The following is a 20,145-nucleotide window of genomic DNA, read 5'->3' on the forward strand; positions in this document are numbered from 1 at the left end:
ATTGTCCTCACTTTCCACATGAATAAAACTTCTCCCTCATAAACACAGGAATCCTTCCCCTTTTCTAAAGTTTATCTTACTTAAACCAGTGCCACAAATAAAAATGTTCTACTATCTTACTACTTTGTGTAAAATGATAAGTTCATCCTGTGGCATTCTAGATACAATTATTTTAAATAACTTAAGAAGAAATTTTCCCATTAAGGTCACATAAAGAACAAAAATGTAAAATAAACCACAACATCAGCAGAAACCATCAGCAGAAACTTATAGAGGCATTACATCCTTATAGTTACATCAAGGACATAAAAGCTATGTCACAGAAATATACAAAGACAATGCTGCCATCTAAAGGCCAAGATATAATATGAAAAGATGTATGTATACTCAAATACTACCAAAATAGCTTGATATTTTAAGTCAGCAAAGTTTATACGAAAACTATGCTATGATTATTTTTAGACTCTGCAATTAAGCTATAATACTCTTTTTGAGAATATTCAGTTTATTAAGAGAATTAGCAAAATAATTTGACTGATTATCAGTATTTGTCAAAGCATAGTTGAAATTCTTTTGGCATTCTTTCTGACAGTGTTCTCCGTACGTACCTGTATTAGTTGCTAACTTAAAATATTTGTTGTTACATTACTAAGAATAGGTGTCAAAGTAAAAACATCCTAATTACTTAAAACTATGGCTTCGCAAGTATTTAAATATTTCTCTTTATTTCATAAATTTTAAAAATACAAACTTCCTATAGGAGGTTAGTTATCAATATCTCAATTATCCAATAAAGAGTTCAAATTATTCTAAATTTCCTTTTGTAATAAACTTAAATGGGAAGAACTGTAGTGAATTAGCCTTTAAGACTTAGCAAAATTACCTCAAATTTCCAATGAAATGAAAATGTTAAATTAAAAAAATACAAAACTGATGCCCTTAGCATTTACGTACATAACATATTTTTAATGTACCAAAATACTAGAAAAAAACTAATGTGAACATAACAAAAACCTTAAAAACATAAACCGTTGCTTTCTTTGGGAAACCATTGGCTAAAAATTGTTTGATTGCCAATAAAACTATTTCTTTATGTTTACTCAACAAGAAAAATAAAAGTCAACAAATATCCTACTGCTTGAGAAATAGAAAACTTCTAAATTGAGATCACCATCCTTTAATTTACCTTGGATGTAAAGTGAAAAGCAAAAGTTAGGTAACAAATACAGTTGTGATGCCATAAAAACTACTATGTTTTACATATCTCCTGTAAGTCAGACTTCGTACTAGACAACTTAAGGATACAGTGTCATTTAATCGTCAAAACTATAACTAGCAAATAGACAGATATCAATAACCTCATTTACAAATGAGGTGTAAAGAACTCAAGTAACTTTCCCGGGGTCACAATGCAAGTGAGTGGATACCAATATTCAAAAATTCAGTCTAACACAAACCTAACTTCTCTTTACAAAATCCTACTGTCTCAAGAATGACTATTACATAAAAATTATTAAATGTTATGAACTCCAAGGGGCAATAAAAAGATCTCTTCATTTTTGAAATACAACTAAAAAAGCAAGTCTTCTTTGTAGTATACTACACATTCAGGACTACCCTGACAACATTTTCAAATACAGACATGCATTGCTTAATGACAGGAAAATGTTATGAGAAATGTGTCATTAGGTAATTTTGTCGTTGTGTGAACATCACAGAATGTACTTACACAAACCTAGAGCATACAGAAAGCCCTGGGCCATATGGTATAGCTTTTATTGCCCCTAAGCTGCAAAGCTGAACAGCATGTCACTGTAATGAATACTGGAGGCAACTGTAATACAATGGTATTTCTGTATCTAAACATAGAAAAGGCAAAAATACAGTATAATAATCTTACAGGACCACTACTGTATATGCTATCCACTGTTAACCCAAACATTGTTATATGGCCCATGACTGTATGTACGCTATTTTTCAATTTTAAGAACTCCTACTGGTGCATCCTAGTGACAACTTTTTCTTTTAACTGATATGATGTACCTATCATATAAAAACATAAATGCTTTGGAATATTATTCAGCCATAAAACATAATAAAGCTCTGATACATGATAAACACGAATGAGCCTTGAAAACATCATGCTAAGTGAGACACCAGAAACAAGACCATGTATCATGTGATTCCATTTATACAAAATATCTAGACTAGGAAAACCCATAGAGATAGAAAGTAGATTAGCAGTTGCCAGGGACTAGAAGAAGGGTAAAATGGGGAGGGATAGCTAATGGGCACAGGATTTTTTTAGGGGTAATGAAAATATTCAAAAATTAGACATTGGTAATGACTGCACAACATGGTAAATATACTAAAAACCGATGAGTTGTACACTTTAAAAAGGTGAAATGTATTTTATGTGAATTATCTCTCAAAAAAAATTGTAAGATTTTTAAGCACAATATATTAAATGTGTCTGCATTACCCATGTATGTGCTTAAAATATAAAATCTATGTAATTGCCCTATTATATGCTCTAACTTATTGAATCTCATTTTTTATGATACTAAGTAAAAGACTCTATTTTACAAGAGTACATTTTTCTGGACAATAAAAAAAATTCTAACTGTCTAGAATTATTATAATCCCTAGAGATATCAGAAAGAACTACACAACCACAGACTTACGTTTGGCAAACAAATTTGATTTTTCCAATTTACCAGTATTAGTTCACTGTCCACATTTAGAAAAGATGCATTGGCACATGCTAATGAGGGATTTTTAACATGCAAGTACCACACACAAACACCATCTATTCAATTAAAAGATCGATTTATAAAATCATCGCTTTAAAAGGATTTTTGCTTTTGATTAAGTAGTATTTGAACCATCACAAGAAAATAAGCAGAAAAAATTATAAATAAACTTGAAAGAATTCGAAGGTTAGGAACAAAATGAACAATACAAGGATGATAACAAGTACTTACTAATTTGTTTTCCTGCATGTATATCCTTTGTAATTTCAGACAGCCCTTAGCTATGACGATCATGCCTTCATCTGAGATCTTGTAACACTGGCCGAAATGAATATCTTTGAGTTCTCTGCATTTTGAGCCCAGCTGTAAACAAACAGATTTAGCTGAATGCTCAAAAAATAACAAAGGCAACATATTTCAAGTGAGATTTTCATATAATTTTTTGAAAATAACCATGTCAGAGTTAAATATTTATGTTACTTGTAAAATAAGATAGAATGTAAGCAATCCATAACTTAAAAGAGCACTGTATAAACATTTTTAACCTTCTAATTTACTCCTGTTTCAACCAACTCATATTACAAGCCCTCCAAGGTATGTATATTCCTTAACAGTTCAAAATTACATATCTATTACTCCAGTATATATATTTTTAAAGACAGGGTCTCACTGTGTCGCCCAGGCTAGAGTGCAGTGGCTCAATCATGGCTCACTGCAGCCTCAACCTCCTGGGCTAAAGAGATCCTCTTACCTCAGCCTCCTGAGTAGCTGGGAGTACAGGTGTGTGCCACCACACCTGGCTACTTTTTAAATTTTGTTGTAGAGCTAGGGTCTCGCTACGTTACCCAGACTAGTCTCAAACTCCTGGCCTCGAGCAATCCTCCCACCTCAGCCTCCCAAAGTCCTGGGATTACAGGTGTGAGCCACTGCACCCAGCCTCTCTTGAGTCTTAATAGTGAGGAAAAAAATATAATGCTTAAAGGAATAAATTATGGTGTATTCATAAAACTGAATATTATACAACCACTACAATTGGAAGAAACATTTGACAAAAATGTATGTAAGCTTTTATAGTATAATCCAATTTTATAAAGAAATTATGCATATTTAAATACATACATGTGTATTTGTGCACAGAAAAGGGACTGAAATACATACCAAGGTGTTCATAGTGGTTAATTCTGATTAGCGCATGAGTGAGTTTTTATTCCCTTCTGCCTATGAATCTTCTCTAATTTTTTTAATAAACATTGCTTTTGTAAGAAAAAAAAACTTCCAAGTTCTGTCTCAAGTAATGACATCAGAAATATATGTGAGTTCAGTTACTTTTCCAGGAGTGGTGATAGATATAAACTATATTATTATAATCTAGGCTGCACTACAACCAATAACATATTCCTACAGAAATGTAAACTCCATGAAGACAGCAGTTTGTCTATTTTGTTAAATAAGGTAACTCTGGTGCCCGGTATCTTACACTTAGTTGATACTTAATAAATATTTGTTAAATGAATGAAAAGGCTGATCAGGATTATGCACTATAAAGCAGCTCTCATTTTAAATGGGCAAATACAAGAAACCATGATTTTGGCCTCATATACTACTAAATTCCAGTTAATTCAGTGGTTCTAACTGGCCCATGGAGAGAATTCAGGGGTTCCAGGAAAGCAGATTTTTTAAAAGTGCATGTTCATTTTTTATGTTATCCTCCAAATGAACTTTAGCCTTTCCTTACCATATGAAAAACAGCACAGTAGCTTAGCAATACCTGAGACTTTGTAAGCAATAGAAATCAAAGATTATTTCATATATCACTGTTGCAGATACCTTGAAATATTTTTCATTAGTAGTCATCATGCTCATTAGCTATCAGATTTTTATTGAATTCATTAAAAGAGGCATATATATTTCTATAACAAATGTTGAGGAAACTAAATCCAAAGCCAACAGTGGGAAAAGCAAAGAAGTCTATTGAAGAACTCTCAACAGGCTCACATATATGTCTGGCAGTGAGGCTGAGGTTGGGGCTAAAAATACTAGAATTCTTGAAAGTCTGTTTAAAAATTAGTTAAATCCTCAGATCACCTCCCCATTACTGCACAGCCTGACCTTGCCCTTTTTCCTACAATGGCAAAAAAATGTATTTCTCTGGGGAGAGCAAAACATAGGGTTTTTGGACTGGGGTATACCACAGATAGCTGAGAACCAAAGCACAATGCTGAAAATATGGGGATTTGTGAACGTTTATACAGTGAAAACGGAGGAATTCAAAGAAACATTTCTATCCCATTTTCCAGAATGAAAGGATATCAACTTCCAGACTGAAAAGGCTTATCCACTTGTCCAGCATAAATGACAAAAATAGACACATGGCAATGCAAATCATCATAAAGTTTCAGAAACAGGAGTTTAAAGAGATTCTACAGACTTAGATAAACTTCATAGAAAGGATTAGGATGAAAATGCATCAAACTTCTTAACAAAACTAAAAGAAAGCAACAGTCCAATGCCATCAAATTCTGAAGATAAATTATTTCTAACCTAGAATTCTGTACTCGGGATTCAGACTATGAATTAAGTGTGAAAGCAGAATTAGAGATGTTTTCAGACATACAAGTTATCAAAAGATTTACCTCCCATATACACTTTATCAGGAAGGTACTGGAATCTGTGCTCTATAAAACACGAGAATACACCAAAGGAAAGAAAACATGACATCTGGGTAACAGAAGATCTAACCCAACAGCAAGAGAAAGAAAATCTTAAGGATAACGGTCGTAAGATACTAAGGTGACCACTAATGCCATCACACTTGTATATGAGAAGTCCAGACTAGACTATCCCAGGCAAATCTGCTGTAGGGCAGTAAATGTAATTAAGTATTCACATATAGACATACTAATGCAACTGGAGGAAAGCTTTGGTCTTCATTAGTGTTAAGAGTATAACAACTAGGTAAAGAAATAAAAAGACATTTATTAATTCCAATGAAAGCAAAATGCTTTAGAGAAAAAAGATAGGTACATAATTATAGAATGTAAATACTGAATACTTATTTAACAAAAATTATAACAGAATTATGTTGGAAGGATGAGAGGATAAGACACAGGGAAGGAAGTATAAGTGAGCTAAATCCTTATCTTTGATAGAAGGAATCAGCAATAAACAGTCAAAAGTGAGTAAGTTTTTTAAAAAATACAAACAAACATGGCAGGGGAAAATGTTTTCTCATTCTGTAGGAAGCCCAACTAGTCTGATTCCCGGTCTCTCCACTGATTATTCTGTATTTAATAAACTGGATATTTTCAGCTCATATGTATACTTCTTCCCCTTGTGAATAAACTGCACACAGGGAGCAAGCAATCTTTATTTCTCTATTTGGGGCCACTCTGCTGGTCAGCCTAGTCAATGACTAGTCAGTTAGCCAAACTCCAGAGTCAGGTTAACAATCCCATTTAGCATTGTTTGTAAGCAACATTCTCCACCTTAGATTTTCTGAGTGCTAAAGCTGACATCTTGCTCCTTCATCACATTTCTTCATCATACTTATCAATTTGATAACATCCTGAGCAGTGAATAGGAGGCCCCATGAGACCTCAACAGTTAGTACACAAGCTAGAAAAACGGAGAAATAAAAGAAGAGAATCTACATATCAACAGAAGGAATAAGTGTGGTTTTTGGTGAAGTCTTAGACATCAATGTGCGTGGACAAGTTGGTAGAACCTCAGGTTAAGACACGTAAATCACAGCGCCGCAGGCTGGGAAAATAATTTAAACTGACTACATGGTGTTTTGACATTGAAAAGTAGCTTTGGTGGCTTTATCTATAAAGAAATGACTTTTCATACAGGCCACGTGGATAACCACACAAAGATGAGAACCATGTGGATGGCATATGCAGAAATTACCAGCATGTGAGGTAAAGTCAGATGTGGGGAACAGTGCCTCACAGGAGAAGCTATTATGATTTACTACTACTGAGTAAAACCATCATTTAATCTCACTGCAGAAACTGATATTCTGTTTTAGACATCACTGGATATAACCGGCAAGACCGGACCCAAATCAGTGCCTATCTGCACTACTCACCATTACGCCATCCACAAATGTCCTAAGTTCCAGACTATCCAAGCACTGTAAAGTCAATCATTATAACTGATATATTTACAATTTGGCTGACAGTCTTTAAATTTCTCAATGTTGTATTCATCTATGACCCACAGAAAAACATTCAGAGGGCATCAACCAAATCTTACAAAATCATCACCATTAGGATGCCTTAAATCTAGCACAATTAGTACTCTATCTAAAAACCATAGAAATAGAATACAATTCTTTTTTGTTGTTGTTTTGTTTTTTGAGACGGAGTTTCGCTCTTTCGCCCAGGCTGGAGTGCAGTGGTGTGATCTCGGCTCACTGCAAACTCCACCTTCTGGTTTCAAGCGATTCTCCTGCCTCAGCCTCCCGAGTAGCTGGGACTACAGGCACTCGCCATGACTCCCAGCTAATTTTTGTATTTTTAGTAGACACGGAGTTTCACTATGTTGGCCAGGCTGGTCTCGAACTCCTGACCTCATGATCCGCCCGCCTCAGCTTCCCAAAGTGCTGGGATTACAGGCGTGAGCCACTGCGCCTGGACGAATATAATTCTTTTAAATAAAAAATTATCTGTCCAGGAAGACAGTGCTAGAGACACTGGAGCTCTACTCTGTCAAAAGGGAGAAATCCTGTGAAGTGCCCTGGCGTCCAGCTGAGACACCAAAAAGATGGTACCTTGGGAGCAAGAACTATGCCCTAGAATAAGGCCTATTCTAGATGATCCAAGTTAGAGGGATTTGGGAAACACCTTGGGCTTTCCACATAATAAAGCATAAAACGGAACACAAACAAGACAAGGATGATCATTCAGTAACTGTAATGCTTGCTTTAAAAGAAAAGATTTCTGGTTTTCAGTCTGGCATGTAAGGAGTTTAGAAGTTGCCACTCTGTTCTAAAAAATAAAAAGCTGATCACACTGAAAAATTAACAATTCTTTTTAGATCCATCAGAGAAATGAAGACACGACCAAACCACTGCCACAAAACTGCAGAGACAGGCAGATGCAGAGAAGCACAACTCACCAGAAGAGAAACTACTACCAGAAACCTCAGCGGGAACCAGGGCTAGAGTAGGAAAACCTGAACTCTGCATTTGACAAAATACTGGAGGCACAGTGTGGATAAGTCTGATAATTAAAAATTCCAGGGGGACCAGGTTATAAGACAACACTCATGCTTTTGTGAGTTTTATCTACAGGAGCTCTACCAGGTCTTCACGGAGAATACTGGAGAGAAATCACCTCATGCATACAGCAATGAGAGGAGAAAAGTAACCATTTTGAAATATGCCAGAGCATTCTATTATTTTTAACAAGGCCTGTCCTCAGGAGGAACTGTTTTACCAGAGCCTAACCTGTGGGAGTTTTGTCAGAGCCTAACCTTCCTAGGGGAAGGGAAATATTGAACTGCAGCCAGTTCTAGCCTTCCATGTAAGGAAAGGGATATACCAAACTCCAGCCCTCTCTAGCCATCCCAGCCCACCTAAGGGTAAGGGGAAAAAAAGAAACACTGGTAAAGGTAGCCCAGTGGCACAGACTTGCCAAAATATTAAAACCTAATCCTAAAACTATAGATCATTCCTCCTCTCCCCACACCTAACCACTACATTACTAAAGGCCCATTTATGAAAGTTGCATTTCCCAGTATAGGTTGCGTATCCCTTATCCAAAATGTTTGGGACCAGAAGCGTTTTAATTGTTGGATTTTTTTCAGATTTTTGAATATTTGCATTACATTTATCAGTTGAGCATGCTTAATCTGAAAATCCAAAATCCAAAATGTTCTAATGCATAATTCCTTTGAGTATCCTGTCAGCACTCAAAAAGTTTCCAATCTTGGAACATACTGGATTTTGGAATTTTGAATTAGGGACATTCAACCTGTGCATCGTGTCCACCTTTCAATGAAAAATTAAAAAGCATACTAACAAGGAAAAGACAATTTCAGGAGACTGAAAAAAGCATCAGAACCACAGTCAGATACAGCAGGAATGTTGGAATTACCAGGCCAGAAATTTTTTAAAACTACAATTAATATGTTAAGAGCTTTAATGGGAAAAGTAGGCAACACGCGAGCACCAATAGGCACTATAAAAAGATACATTAGTAGATGGGACATGGTTAAGGAAAAAGTCTGAGTTTGAGAATATAATAGAAAGTTCCAAAACTGAAAATCAGGAGAAAAAAGACTGAATAAAAATGAACAGAATATCTAAGAACCACAGAACAACTACAAAAGGTATAACATAAGTGAAAAGTGAATACCAAGAAAAGAGAGAGAGACAGGAACAGAGAAACATTTGAAGCACTCCTGACTAATAATTTACCCAAATTAAGATCAGATACCAAACTACAGACCCAAGAAGTTCAGAGAATACCATGAAGGAAAACTGCAAACAAACAAACAAAGAAAAAACTACACCTAGGCATATCATTTTCAAACTACAAAAAATCAAAGGTTAAAAAAAAAAAAGAAAAAAAAAAGTAAGAAATCTAGAAAGAAGCCACAGGATAAAAACAGCTTACCTACAGAGGGGCAAAAATAAAAATTTTATCTAACTTTTCCTTAGAAACCACGCAATCAAGAAGAAAGTAGAGTGAAATATTTAAAGTTTCGAGTGAAAAAAAACCAACAACCTAGAATTCTATAGCCTGTGAAATTATCTTTCAAAAGTGAAGGAGAAATAAAGACTTTCTCTAACAAAAAATGAGGGAATTTGTTGCCACTAGACCTGCCTTGCAAGAAACGATAAAAGAAGTTTTTCAGAAACAAGGAAAATGACACAGGTCAAAAACTTGGATCAATACAAAGAAAGAATGCATCAGAGAAAGAATAATGAAGGTAAAATAAAAACATTTATTTTCCTTATTCTTAATTAAGCTAGCAGATAACAATTTCTTCAAAATAATGATGATGTATTTCATCATATACACACACATATATATGCTTATATATGTGAAGTAAATAGTATCAATAATATAAGGGATGAAAAACTTTATTTATTTATTTATTTATTTATTTATTTATTTTTGAGACAATCTCACACTGCCCCTAGTCTGGAGCGCAGTGGCGTGATCTTGGCTCACTGCAACCTCCGCCTCCCGGGTTCAAGCAATTCTTGTGCCTCCTGAATAGCTGGAATTACAGCCGTGCGCCACCACACCTGGCTAATTTTTGTATTTTTAGTAGAGACGGGGTTTTGCCATGTTGGCCAGGCTGGTCTCGAACTCCTGACCTCAGGTAAGCCACCTGCCTCAGCCTCCCAAAGTGCTGGAATTTCAGACATAAGCCACCGCACCCAGCCAGAAAACTTTAAAATATTTTGTTATTATAAGATATTTTCACTACCTGTGATGCAGTACAAAGTTATTTGAAAGTGGAGTTGGTTATAAATGTATATTGTGAATTCCAGGATAACCACTTTAAAAAGTAAAAGAAAAAAAACCAACTATGATTGATTGCTAAGAAAGAGAGAAAACTGAATCATTAAAATGCTCAATTACAACCACAAAAGGCAGAAAAAGTATGGAAGACAAAAATATTAGCAAAGAACTAGGGCAGCAAATAGTAAACATTAACGGATATGGTAGATATTAATCCAACTACAGAAATAATCTCTTTAAACATCAGTGGTCTAAAAACACCAACTAAAAGACAGATTGTCAAAATGGATCAAAAAACAAGACCCAACTCTATGTTGTCTACAAGAAATCTACTTTAAATAGACAGAAATATATAAATTAAAAGTAAATGGATGAAGAAAGATATGCCATATTAATACTAATCAAAAGAAAGCAGAAGTAGCTACATTAATTTCAGACAGAGCAGGCTTCAAAGCAAAGAATGTTATCAGTGATAAAGGGGGACATGACTTAATGATAAAGGAGTCAACACTCCAAAAAAACCTAGAAATCTTTAAGACATATGTACCTAACAAGAGAGCATCAGAATATGAGAAGTAAAAAATGACAGAACTAGAAGGAGAAATAGATGAATTCATTATTATAGCTGAAGACTCTTAGCACATGATCCAGCAATCATGTACCTTGGTTTGTACCCAAAAAAGCTGAAAAAATTATGCCCATGCAAAAACCTACACACAGAAGTTTATAGTAGTTTTATTTATAATTACCAGAACTTGGACATGCCCAAAATGTCCTTCAGTATTTGAATGGATAAACTGTGGTACATAACAGGCAATAGGATATTATTCATTGCTAAAAATAAATGAGCTATGAAAAGACATGGAAGAAACTTAACTGCATACTACTAAGTGAAGGAATCCAATCTAAAGGGGTTACATACTATATGATTCCAACTGGAATCATAAACATTCCAGAAGAGTTTACAAAGACAATAAAAACATCAGGGGTTGCCAGGAGTTAGAGGGGAGGAGCGAATAAATAGGCAGAATACAGAGGATTTTTAGAGCAGTGAAAATACTCTATACTGTATCTATAATGGTAGATACATGTCATTATATATTTGTCTAAACTCATAGAATGTACAATACCAAGAGTGAACCCTAACATAAATTATGGGCTTTGGAAATAAAGATATATCAATGAAGATTTATTGATTATAATAAATGTGTCACTCTGGTGAGGGATACTGATAATGGGAGGGGCTATGCATGTGAGGAATAGGAGTATGTAGGAAATATGCAAAATTTCTCAATTCTGAAATGAACCCAAAACTCCTCTTTTAAAGGCTTTTAAAAGTCAAAAGAGCATTCACAAAAATCAGGCAGCAAACAAAATTTCAAAATTTCAATGAATTCAAAAGTGATCTGAACAGTGAATAAAACTGTAAATTAAGAGAGTTGTAAATTGAGAGAAAAAGTACTTAAAAGCAATCCTTCAGAAATGCTTAAGAAGAATTACAATTATTAACTAAAATAAAACTGGGAACAGCTATAATAACTTCAGACAGAGCAGACTTCAGAAGAAGAAAAGTTATCAGGGATAAAGAGGGACATACATAATAACAAAAGGGGACAATACTCCAGGAAGACATAATAATCCTTAACATGTATTCATCTCACAAAAGAGTGTCAGAATATGTGAAGCAAAAACTGTTAGAACTACAAGGAAAAATGAATAACTTCACTATTAGAGACCTTAATATCCTTCTATCTGAAATGGAAAGATCCAGCAGGCAGAAAATTAGTAAAGGCATAGTTCAACTCAATAAAACCATTAATTGACTGGATATAATGGACATCTAGAGACCACTTCATCCAGTAGAATACACATTCTTCTCTAACGCACATGGAATATTCACCAAGACAAACCACATTCCAGGCCATAAAACACACATTCACAAATTTAAAAGAATAAAAATTATACAATGTCTGCTCTCATACTACAATAGAAATAAAATAAAAATCGATTACAGGAAAATGATGAAAATACTCCCAAAAAACTTAGAGATTTAAATAACACGTTTTTTTTTTAAATTATACTTTAAGTTCTAGGGTACATGTGTACAACGTGCAGGTTTGTTACATAGGTATACATGAATGACACGTTTCTTAATAACACATGGGTAAAAGAAGAAACTTCAGAAGAAATTTTAACATATTTTGAATTAAATGAAAATAAAAATAAAACATATCAAAATTTATGAGATCCAGCAAAAGCAGTGTTTAAAGGCAAATTTATACTTTTGGATGCTGTTGTAAATGAAATCGTTTGGATTCTATTTCTTTTGGGGTGTGTAGAAATACAACTGATTTTTTTGTATTTTGATTTTGTATCCTGCCACTCTGCTGAAATCACTTATTAGTTCAAATGGGTTTTTTGTGGTTTCTCTGGGGTTTTCTATTCATAAAATAATGTCATCTTTGAATACAAATAGTTTTACTTCTTCCTTTCCAATTTGGAAGCATTTTATTTCTTTTTCTTGCCAAATTGCTCCTTAGAACTTTCAGCACAATGTAAAACAGGACTGCCAAAAGCAGGCATTCTTGTCTTATTCTTGATCTTAAGGAAAAAGTTTTCCACCTTTTATCACTGAATATGTCAGCTGTGGGTTTGTCACATATGGTCTTTATTATGATGAGGAAGCATCACTCTATTCCTGGTTTGATAGGTTTTTGTTTTGCTTTGCTTTTTCAAGAAAGGCTGCTTATTTCACCAAATGCTTTTGCACACCAATTAGGATGACTGGTTTTTTTTTTCCTTTCATTTTCTTAATGTGGTATATTACATTGATTGATATTTGTATGTTGAGCCACCCTTGTACTCCTTGGATAAATCATAATAGGTTACGGTGTAGAATCCTTTTAATCTGGTGCTGAATTCAGTTTGCTAGCATTTTGAAGATTTTTACATACTCGTTAAAGATACTTGTCTGTAGCTGTTGTTTGTTTTGTAGTTTCATTTTTGTAGGGTCTTGGGCTGGCTAATGCTAGCCCCACAGAATAAGTTAAGAAGTGTTGCCTCCTCTTCAATTTTTTTGAAAGAGTTTGAGAAGGACTGGTGTTAATTCTTCTTTAAATATTTGAAAACATTCACCATCGAAGCTATGGTCCTTAGTCTTTCTTCGTTGGAAATTTTTTTAACTGATTCAATCTCCTTATTTATTATAAATATATTCCAATTTTCTACCTTTTTCTTTTTTTGTTAAGAGATGGGGTCTTGCTATATTGCCCTAGCTGGAGTGCAGTGAATATAGCTTCAGCCTCCTGGGCTCAAGCAATCCTCCTGCCTCAGGCTCATGAGTAGCTGGAACTCAGAATTTCTACTTCTTGGGTCAGTTTTTCTGGTTTCTGTATTTCTAGAAATTTTTCCATTTCTTCTAGCCTATCCAATTTGTTGGTATGCAGTTATTCATGGTTTTCTCATACAATCCTTCTTAATTTCTATAAAGTCAGTAGTAATGTCTACTCTTTCATTTATGATTTAATAATTTGAGTCTTTTTTTCTTAGTCAATCTAGTTAAAGGTTTGTCAGAGTTTTTTAAAATCTTTTCGAAGAACCTAGTTTGGTTTTCAATAATTTTTTTCCATAGCTTTTCTGTCCTCTATCATGTTTATCTCTGGTCTGGTTATTATTTCCTTCCCTCCACGAACTTTGGGTTTAGCCTGCTCTTCTTTCTCAAGGTGTACGCTTTGATTACTGCTTTCAGATCTTCTTTTTTAATGTAAGATTGTACAGCTATAAACTGCCCTCTGAGCACTGCTTTTGCTATATCCCTTGAGTTTTGGAACGCTGTGTTTTCATTCTCACTCATCTCAAGATATTTTCTAATTTCCCTTGTAATTTCTTCTATAAGCCATTGGTTGTACAAGACTCTGTTATTTAATTTCTACAAATCTGTGTATTTTCCGATTTTCCTTCTATTATTGATTTCCAGATTCATTCCATTATGGTTAGGGAAGACACACTGTACGATTTCAATCTTTTTTAAATGTATAAAACTTGTTTTGTGATCAAACATATGGTCTATTTGTGAGACTGTTCCATGTGCACTTGAGAAGAATGTGTATTCTTTTGTTGTTGAGTGTACTGTACATATCTGCTAGGTGCAGTGGGTTCATGGTACTGTTCATCCTCTGCTTCTTTGTTAATCTTCTTCCTGGTTGTGCTATTCATTATTGAAAGTGAATTACTTAAGTCTCAAATGATTAATGTACAACTGTCTATTCCTCTCTCCAAGTCTTTCAATTTTTGCTATATATATTTTAGGGATTCTGTTGTTAGGTACATATATGGTTATAATTGCTACATCTTCCTGAAAGATTAATATTTTATATTTACCAATATATAATAATTCTGTCTCTTGGATCCCTTTTGGACTTAAAACCTGGTTTTTTTGGATAATAAAACAGCTATTATAGCTCTCTTCTGGTGTGGAATATCTTTTTCCATCCTTTCAACCTCTATGTAGTTACTTTTATCAGTTTTCTTTATTCTTCATATGGCTTTCAATTACCATCTAGCATCTTATTTCATCCTGGAGGACTCCCGTTAGCATTTCTTGTAGGGCAGATCTATTAGTGACAAACTCCTTTAGCTTTTGCTTATCTGGAAATATCTTAATGTCCCCTTGAGTGCCCCCCTATTCTTTAATAGTTTTGACAAATAAAGAATTCTTGCTTGACTTTTTTTTCTTTCGACACTTTAAATATTGTTAGCCCACAGCTTTCCGGCTTCCATAGTTTCTGATGATAAAACAGTTGTAAATCTTATTGAGGAGTGCTTGTATGTGATGAGTCACTTATCTTTTGCTACTTTGAAGATTCTGTCTTTGACTTCTGACAATTATACTATAATGTGTCTCAGTGTATATCTCTTTGACATTATCCTCCCTGAATTTATTGAGTTTCTTGGACGTATAGATGCGTATCTTCCACCAAATTTCGGAAGTTTGGGCCATTATTTCTGCAAATATTCTTCCTGCCCCTTTTATTTCTCCTTTCCTTCTGGAATTAGCAAAATGTGAATGTTTTTCTGCTTGATGGATGTCCCACCCATCTCTTAGGCTCTACTTACTTTTCTTCACTCTTTTTTCTTTCTCTTTCTTAGACTCAATAAATTCAATTGTCCTATCTTCTTTCTTCCACCTGCTCACTTCGGCTCTTGAATCCCTCTGGTAAATTTTTTATTTCAGTTATTGTACTTCTTAGCTCCAGAATTTCGATTTGGTTCTTTCCATAATTTCTAGCTCTTCATTGATATTCTCAATTTGTTCATACATTATTTTCCTAATTTCCTTCATTTCTTTGGCCATGGTTTCCTTTATGTCTTTGAGCATATTTCAGATAACGGATTTAAAATCTTTAGTAAAATCTTTAGTAAATCCAATGTCCAGGCTTCCTCAAGAATGGGTTCTATTTATTCTTTTTTGTTTTAATGGGTAATGCTTTTTTCTTTGCATGCCTTGTAATTTATTGTTGAAAACTAAATATTAAAATATTAGATTATAATGTGGTAACTTGGGAAATTAGATTCTCCCCACTTCCCTACGCTTCACTGTTTTTGATTAATCAAGGCTTAGCTTGTGTTCAGCCAGTGTTTTGAAAGAGATTTCCTTGGATGCCAAAGCTTAAAAACAAAACTAAAAGAAAAAACAAAAGCACTTATTCAAGTCTTTGCAGACTGGCTCTGTGCTGGGATATTTCTTTAAGACTTAGCCATACCATTTACAACTCTGCCTTGGCCCTTACTTCCTGCTTGTACTGGACCTAGCAAGCACACAGTGATAAAGTTTACAGTCTTCTTAGGTCTTTCCTGAACATGTGTCCTGCCCTGGGCATGCATGCGGCTTTCTAAATTCCCTTCTATACACTGAGGCTGATTGTCCTAATTTCAAAACAAAAACAAAAATAAAAACAAACTCTCTCCCAGGCTCTTTCTCCTAGGTCAATTGTATGTCTCACCATAATCTATTGCCCAAAGAAGCTTGCCCAAAAGCAAGTTTTTTTCATTTGCCTTATACTGTGTTCAATCAATGCCCACTAATTTTCCTCCCTGACTGGGTTCTAAATTAGGTAAAACAGATATATAAGCACCTGCATCAGCCCTTCAAATAGCTCTCAGGTAGGTTGATCAGACAAATGAATAATTTGCAAATAAGGTCTGCTCTGTTCCCTCCGGAACCAGGGATCTGGGTCCCACACTGGGAACTCGGACTGCTATCTTCAAGACTGTTGCCAAGCTGGGGAATGGGTGAGGCACAGTCAAGTAAAAAACCCACAAAGCATTCTTTCCACCTTTCAGTTGCATTTTTCTTGTCTAGCATTCCTTTGGTTGCTATAAACCTTTGACGTTTCCAGAGTTCTGACAAAGTTGGATCTGACAGTTTAGGCTGTTTTTCAATGTTTTTTTGGAGAGGTAGGCTTTTGGAGCTGCCTGCTCCAACATTTTGCTGATAGTACTCTAAGTAGTTATTTTTAAAGACCTAAAAATTGATAGCATAGCCAGATCAAAATTTACTCATGTAACATTTATTATTTTTGTACCATTTTATCTGAAAAAAGCCTACAGTGACTTATTTACAGAAATTTCTACTGAGCTCCATGAGCTGGAGTGTTAAACTGCTAAAACTGCATATAATTGAGTCACATAATATAGTAACTTAATGCATACAATTTCTTAGATATATTTTAATACTTTGACTACTATTATCTTTTGTTTACTGGCAAGTGCTAGATGATAACAAAATATTAGGAAAATTGAAACAGTCCTTTATTCTTAAATAGATTTTTCCTCTAGATACATGATTGTAGTTTTAAAAGATATATACAATAGGAACACATTCCACTGGTAAAATTATTTTGAGTGACTATTATGAAAATAAAAATATAAATATTTCAGGGTGGTATTTCACAAAGAGGATAGTATTCAACCAAAACCAGCCTGATTTTTTTAGGTGCTTCACCATGCTTAAGAAATATTGTTAAGCAGAATCCGACAGTTAAAACATTAGAGTCTACATCTATTAGAGCTCCAAATTGAAATGCTATAAGCAACTGTTTTTGTAAACAAACTGACAGAATTCAAAAGGCACACATATTTGGTATCCGCTAAAGTCAATCGAAATTATAGCAGTTATAAAGAAAATATATTCTAAAGAAATTATCAATAAAATTTACATATATCATTCTAAAACATTTCTCAATTTTTACTGACAGAAGAGGGAAAAAACAGAACCCTGCAACAACTTAATCTGTAGAATCAACAATTCAGTCAATTGCTAAATTAATGAGTTCAAGAAAAAATAACAGTCCCAGGCAAATCATCAATTATGGCTAGTTCCCTCTTAGGCTTTCGTAACTCTATTATACATTTTAACATAACACTGTCAGTTTACTAAAACCATAATATAAATCCATATTTGGATTTATGAAATATCACTAGGTCATAAAATTAATTTAGTGAGTGGGTCAAGGCCAACATTTAACATAATAGTATAGAACAGAATAGATAATATCCATGTGCATTGCACATAAGGATATGTATTGTTTCATAAAACTTAATTTCTATTTTATGTATATATGAAAGCCATTCTCTTTCTACTATACCCATAACACTATTCCATCAGAGGAAAGAGTCTATTATGAAATCAGACATACCCAGCTATAGCGGTCTTAAGTACAGAAAAATATTCTCTACACTGCAATGAGATCCTATGTAATTACTTAAGAAGAAAACTACCTAGGGGGAAAAAAATTTGTTTTGCTATTTTTATCAGAATATTACCTCACATGTAACTAATTCATAATTCAGAAACCATAAATATCCGAAGGAAACATCTAAGTAACAGGCTCCAAAATACCTCACATTCCAGAGAAGATTTACATAATTACTCTCAAAGTTGTAAATATAAGATAAATTCATAATACTTGACTGGCATATTAAATGTTGCTCCTTCTCTACTTCAACCATGACTACGATCTCATTCTTTTTCACAAAAATTACTAGGTATACCCTAAGAAGTCTGCTAAACTACTACCTATTTGTGTTATATCAGAATTAAATATGAAATAGATTTAATCCAGTTCTTAATAAATACATACACCTTTTTAAAATGTTTCATTGTGAAAAATAAATTGCTGAGAAATTTCCATCAAAGTAAATAAAATCATGCTATATACACAAAATATATATTTCTTCATAAAAGATTAATTTAATATGTTTAAGAACTTCATGAAATGCTTTGCCAGTAAATAATCCTGTACATAGCAGAAATGAATCAAGAAAAATATTAAAACAAATAAGACTTTTTGCACAATATGCCTTTGCAAACAAAATAGGCTCCCTTATAAGTTGGTAACATTCTTAATATATAAGTTGTACTGACACACCCAGTACTCACTATTTAGGATAGAGTCTTCCCAAATTTCTTTTCATACCAAGCTTTCAGTTAATTCATACATAAGGTTTAAATTTAAGGATATTCATCTGTTGAATAAATAATCCACTCCAAGCCAAGAAACCTTAAATGCCATTTCCAAAGGAAGTATAATAAACAGAAGGTATGCATAATACTATTTTTAACCCAGTTATTGTACCAAATAGAGGTAATTAGGCCTTTGTTGTAACTTTTATAATCTTCAATTTGGACGTCCATTTATCCCTTAAACATTCAGATATTTAAGCATGTATGTCATCTAGTATAATAAAAGGGGAATTAAAATGTTAATTTTTAAAACCTCATGCTGACCAAAACTACGCAGTTGCCCAAAGCAAAATGTGGTAAAAAATTTAAGTAACAAAAGCATAAATTTATAAAATGGCTGGTCACAGAAGTTCAGGCTCTCACTATAAAACAAAGCAGTTAATTTACTGATTATAACCATGGCACTCTAGTTAACTAATCTAAACAAATATTCATTAATAGGTAAAAAAGATGATTCACTTGAGTCTCTGGGAACTATTTTTAACGTAACCATTTAAAATGTTGTTGCTAGAAAACATTTTGAATTAATTCAAGTAAAATCACTTTATAAATGCTAAAATTTACCTGCTTGAGTCCTTCATCAGTGAGTTTGTCCTGGTTGCCTACATGCACTTTCTGAAGTAAAGGACAGTGAGAGGCAACCGCAATAATAGAGGTGTCAGAAAGCTGTTTACACCTGTAGGCTGTATACCTAAGAAGTCCAGGACATTTAAATGCTAAAACACATACGCCATTATCAGACATACTGCGACAATCAGAAATGTTGATTTCAATTATATTCTGACTTCTTGATGCAATTTTTTCCAACAATTCATCAGTGACCTGTAAGAGAAAAAGCAATAAACTTTTGCTAAAAATAAAAACGTATTTTCCATTTTTTAATTAAATGTTCCACAATAAACAATATACTAATTAGATTATAGCATGAACGATATAATCAAAAGAGAAACCGTCTTAACATTGAAGCATAACAAGAATTTGGTATAATAATAATATTGTAATTGCTCTTTGTCCTGAATTCTTGCCACAGATTTCCCAAAACTCTTGGAATTTCCTAAGCAATAGAATTTCTTTAGTTATTCATAACAAGCCCTTTAGACCATATCTGAGTTCATACTAATGAAGTGACTTAGAGTGGGGCGCCTAGATGGCTTCAGAATGGGGGCTGGTTACCAGAAAAACTAAACCCTTGATTAGAGGGTGATAACTTTCAGCACTACTTACAGGAGAGGAAGGAAGCTGGAGATTGGGTTATAAAAACTCAAATGACAGAGATTCAGATGGTAAACAACATCAAAGTGCTGAGAGGGTGGTATATCCCATACCTTGCCTTCTGCATCTCTTCCAGTGGGCTGGCCCTGAGCTATATCTTTTATAATAAACCCGT

At 34.0% G+C, this 20,145-nt stretch overlaps 1 protein-coding gene across 1 annotated transcript in view; it reads right to left on the reverse strand.

Annotated features, from left to right (window-relative positions):
- FBXL17 (F-box and leucine rich repeat protein 17) overlaps positions 1-20,145 on the reverse strand; it is a 525,355-nt gene that overhangs the window by 488,727 nt on the left and 16,483 nt on the right. The window contains exons 3-4 of the mRNA XM_024928895.4: positions 19,323-19,580; positions 2,985-3,116 (exon numbers count right to left, since the gene is read on the reverse strand). Coding sequence (XP_024784663.2) covers positions 2,985-3,116; positions 19,323-19,580 — 390 coding nt within the window. The remainder of the gene's footprint in view (positions 1-2,984; positions 3,117-19,322; positions 19,581-20,145) is intronic.

This window comes from Pan paniscus, chromosome 4, assembly GCF_029289425.2.
Source record: "Pan paniscus chromosome 4, NHGRI_mPanPan1-v2.0_pri, whole genome shotgun sequence".
Taxonomy (NCBI): Eukaryota; Metazoa; Chordata; class Mammalia; order Primates; family Hominidae; genus Pan; species Pan paniscus.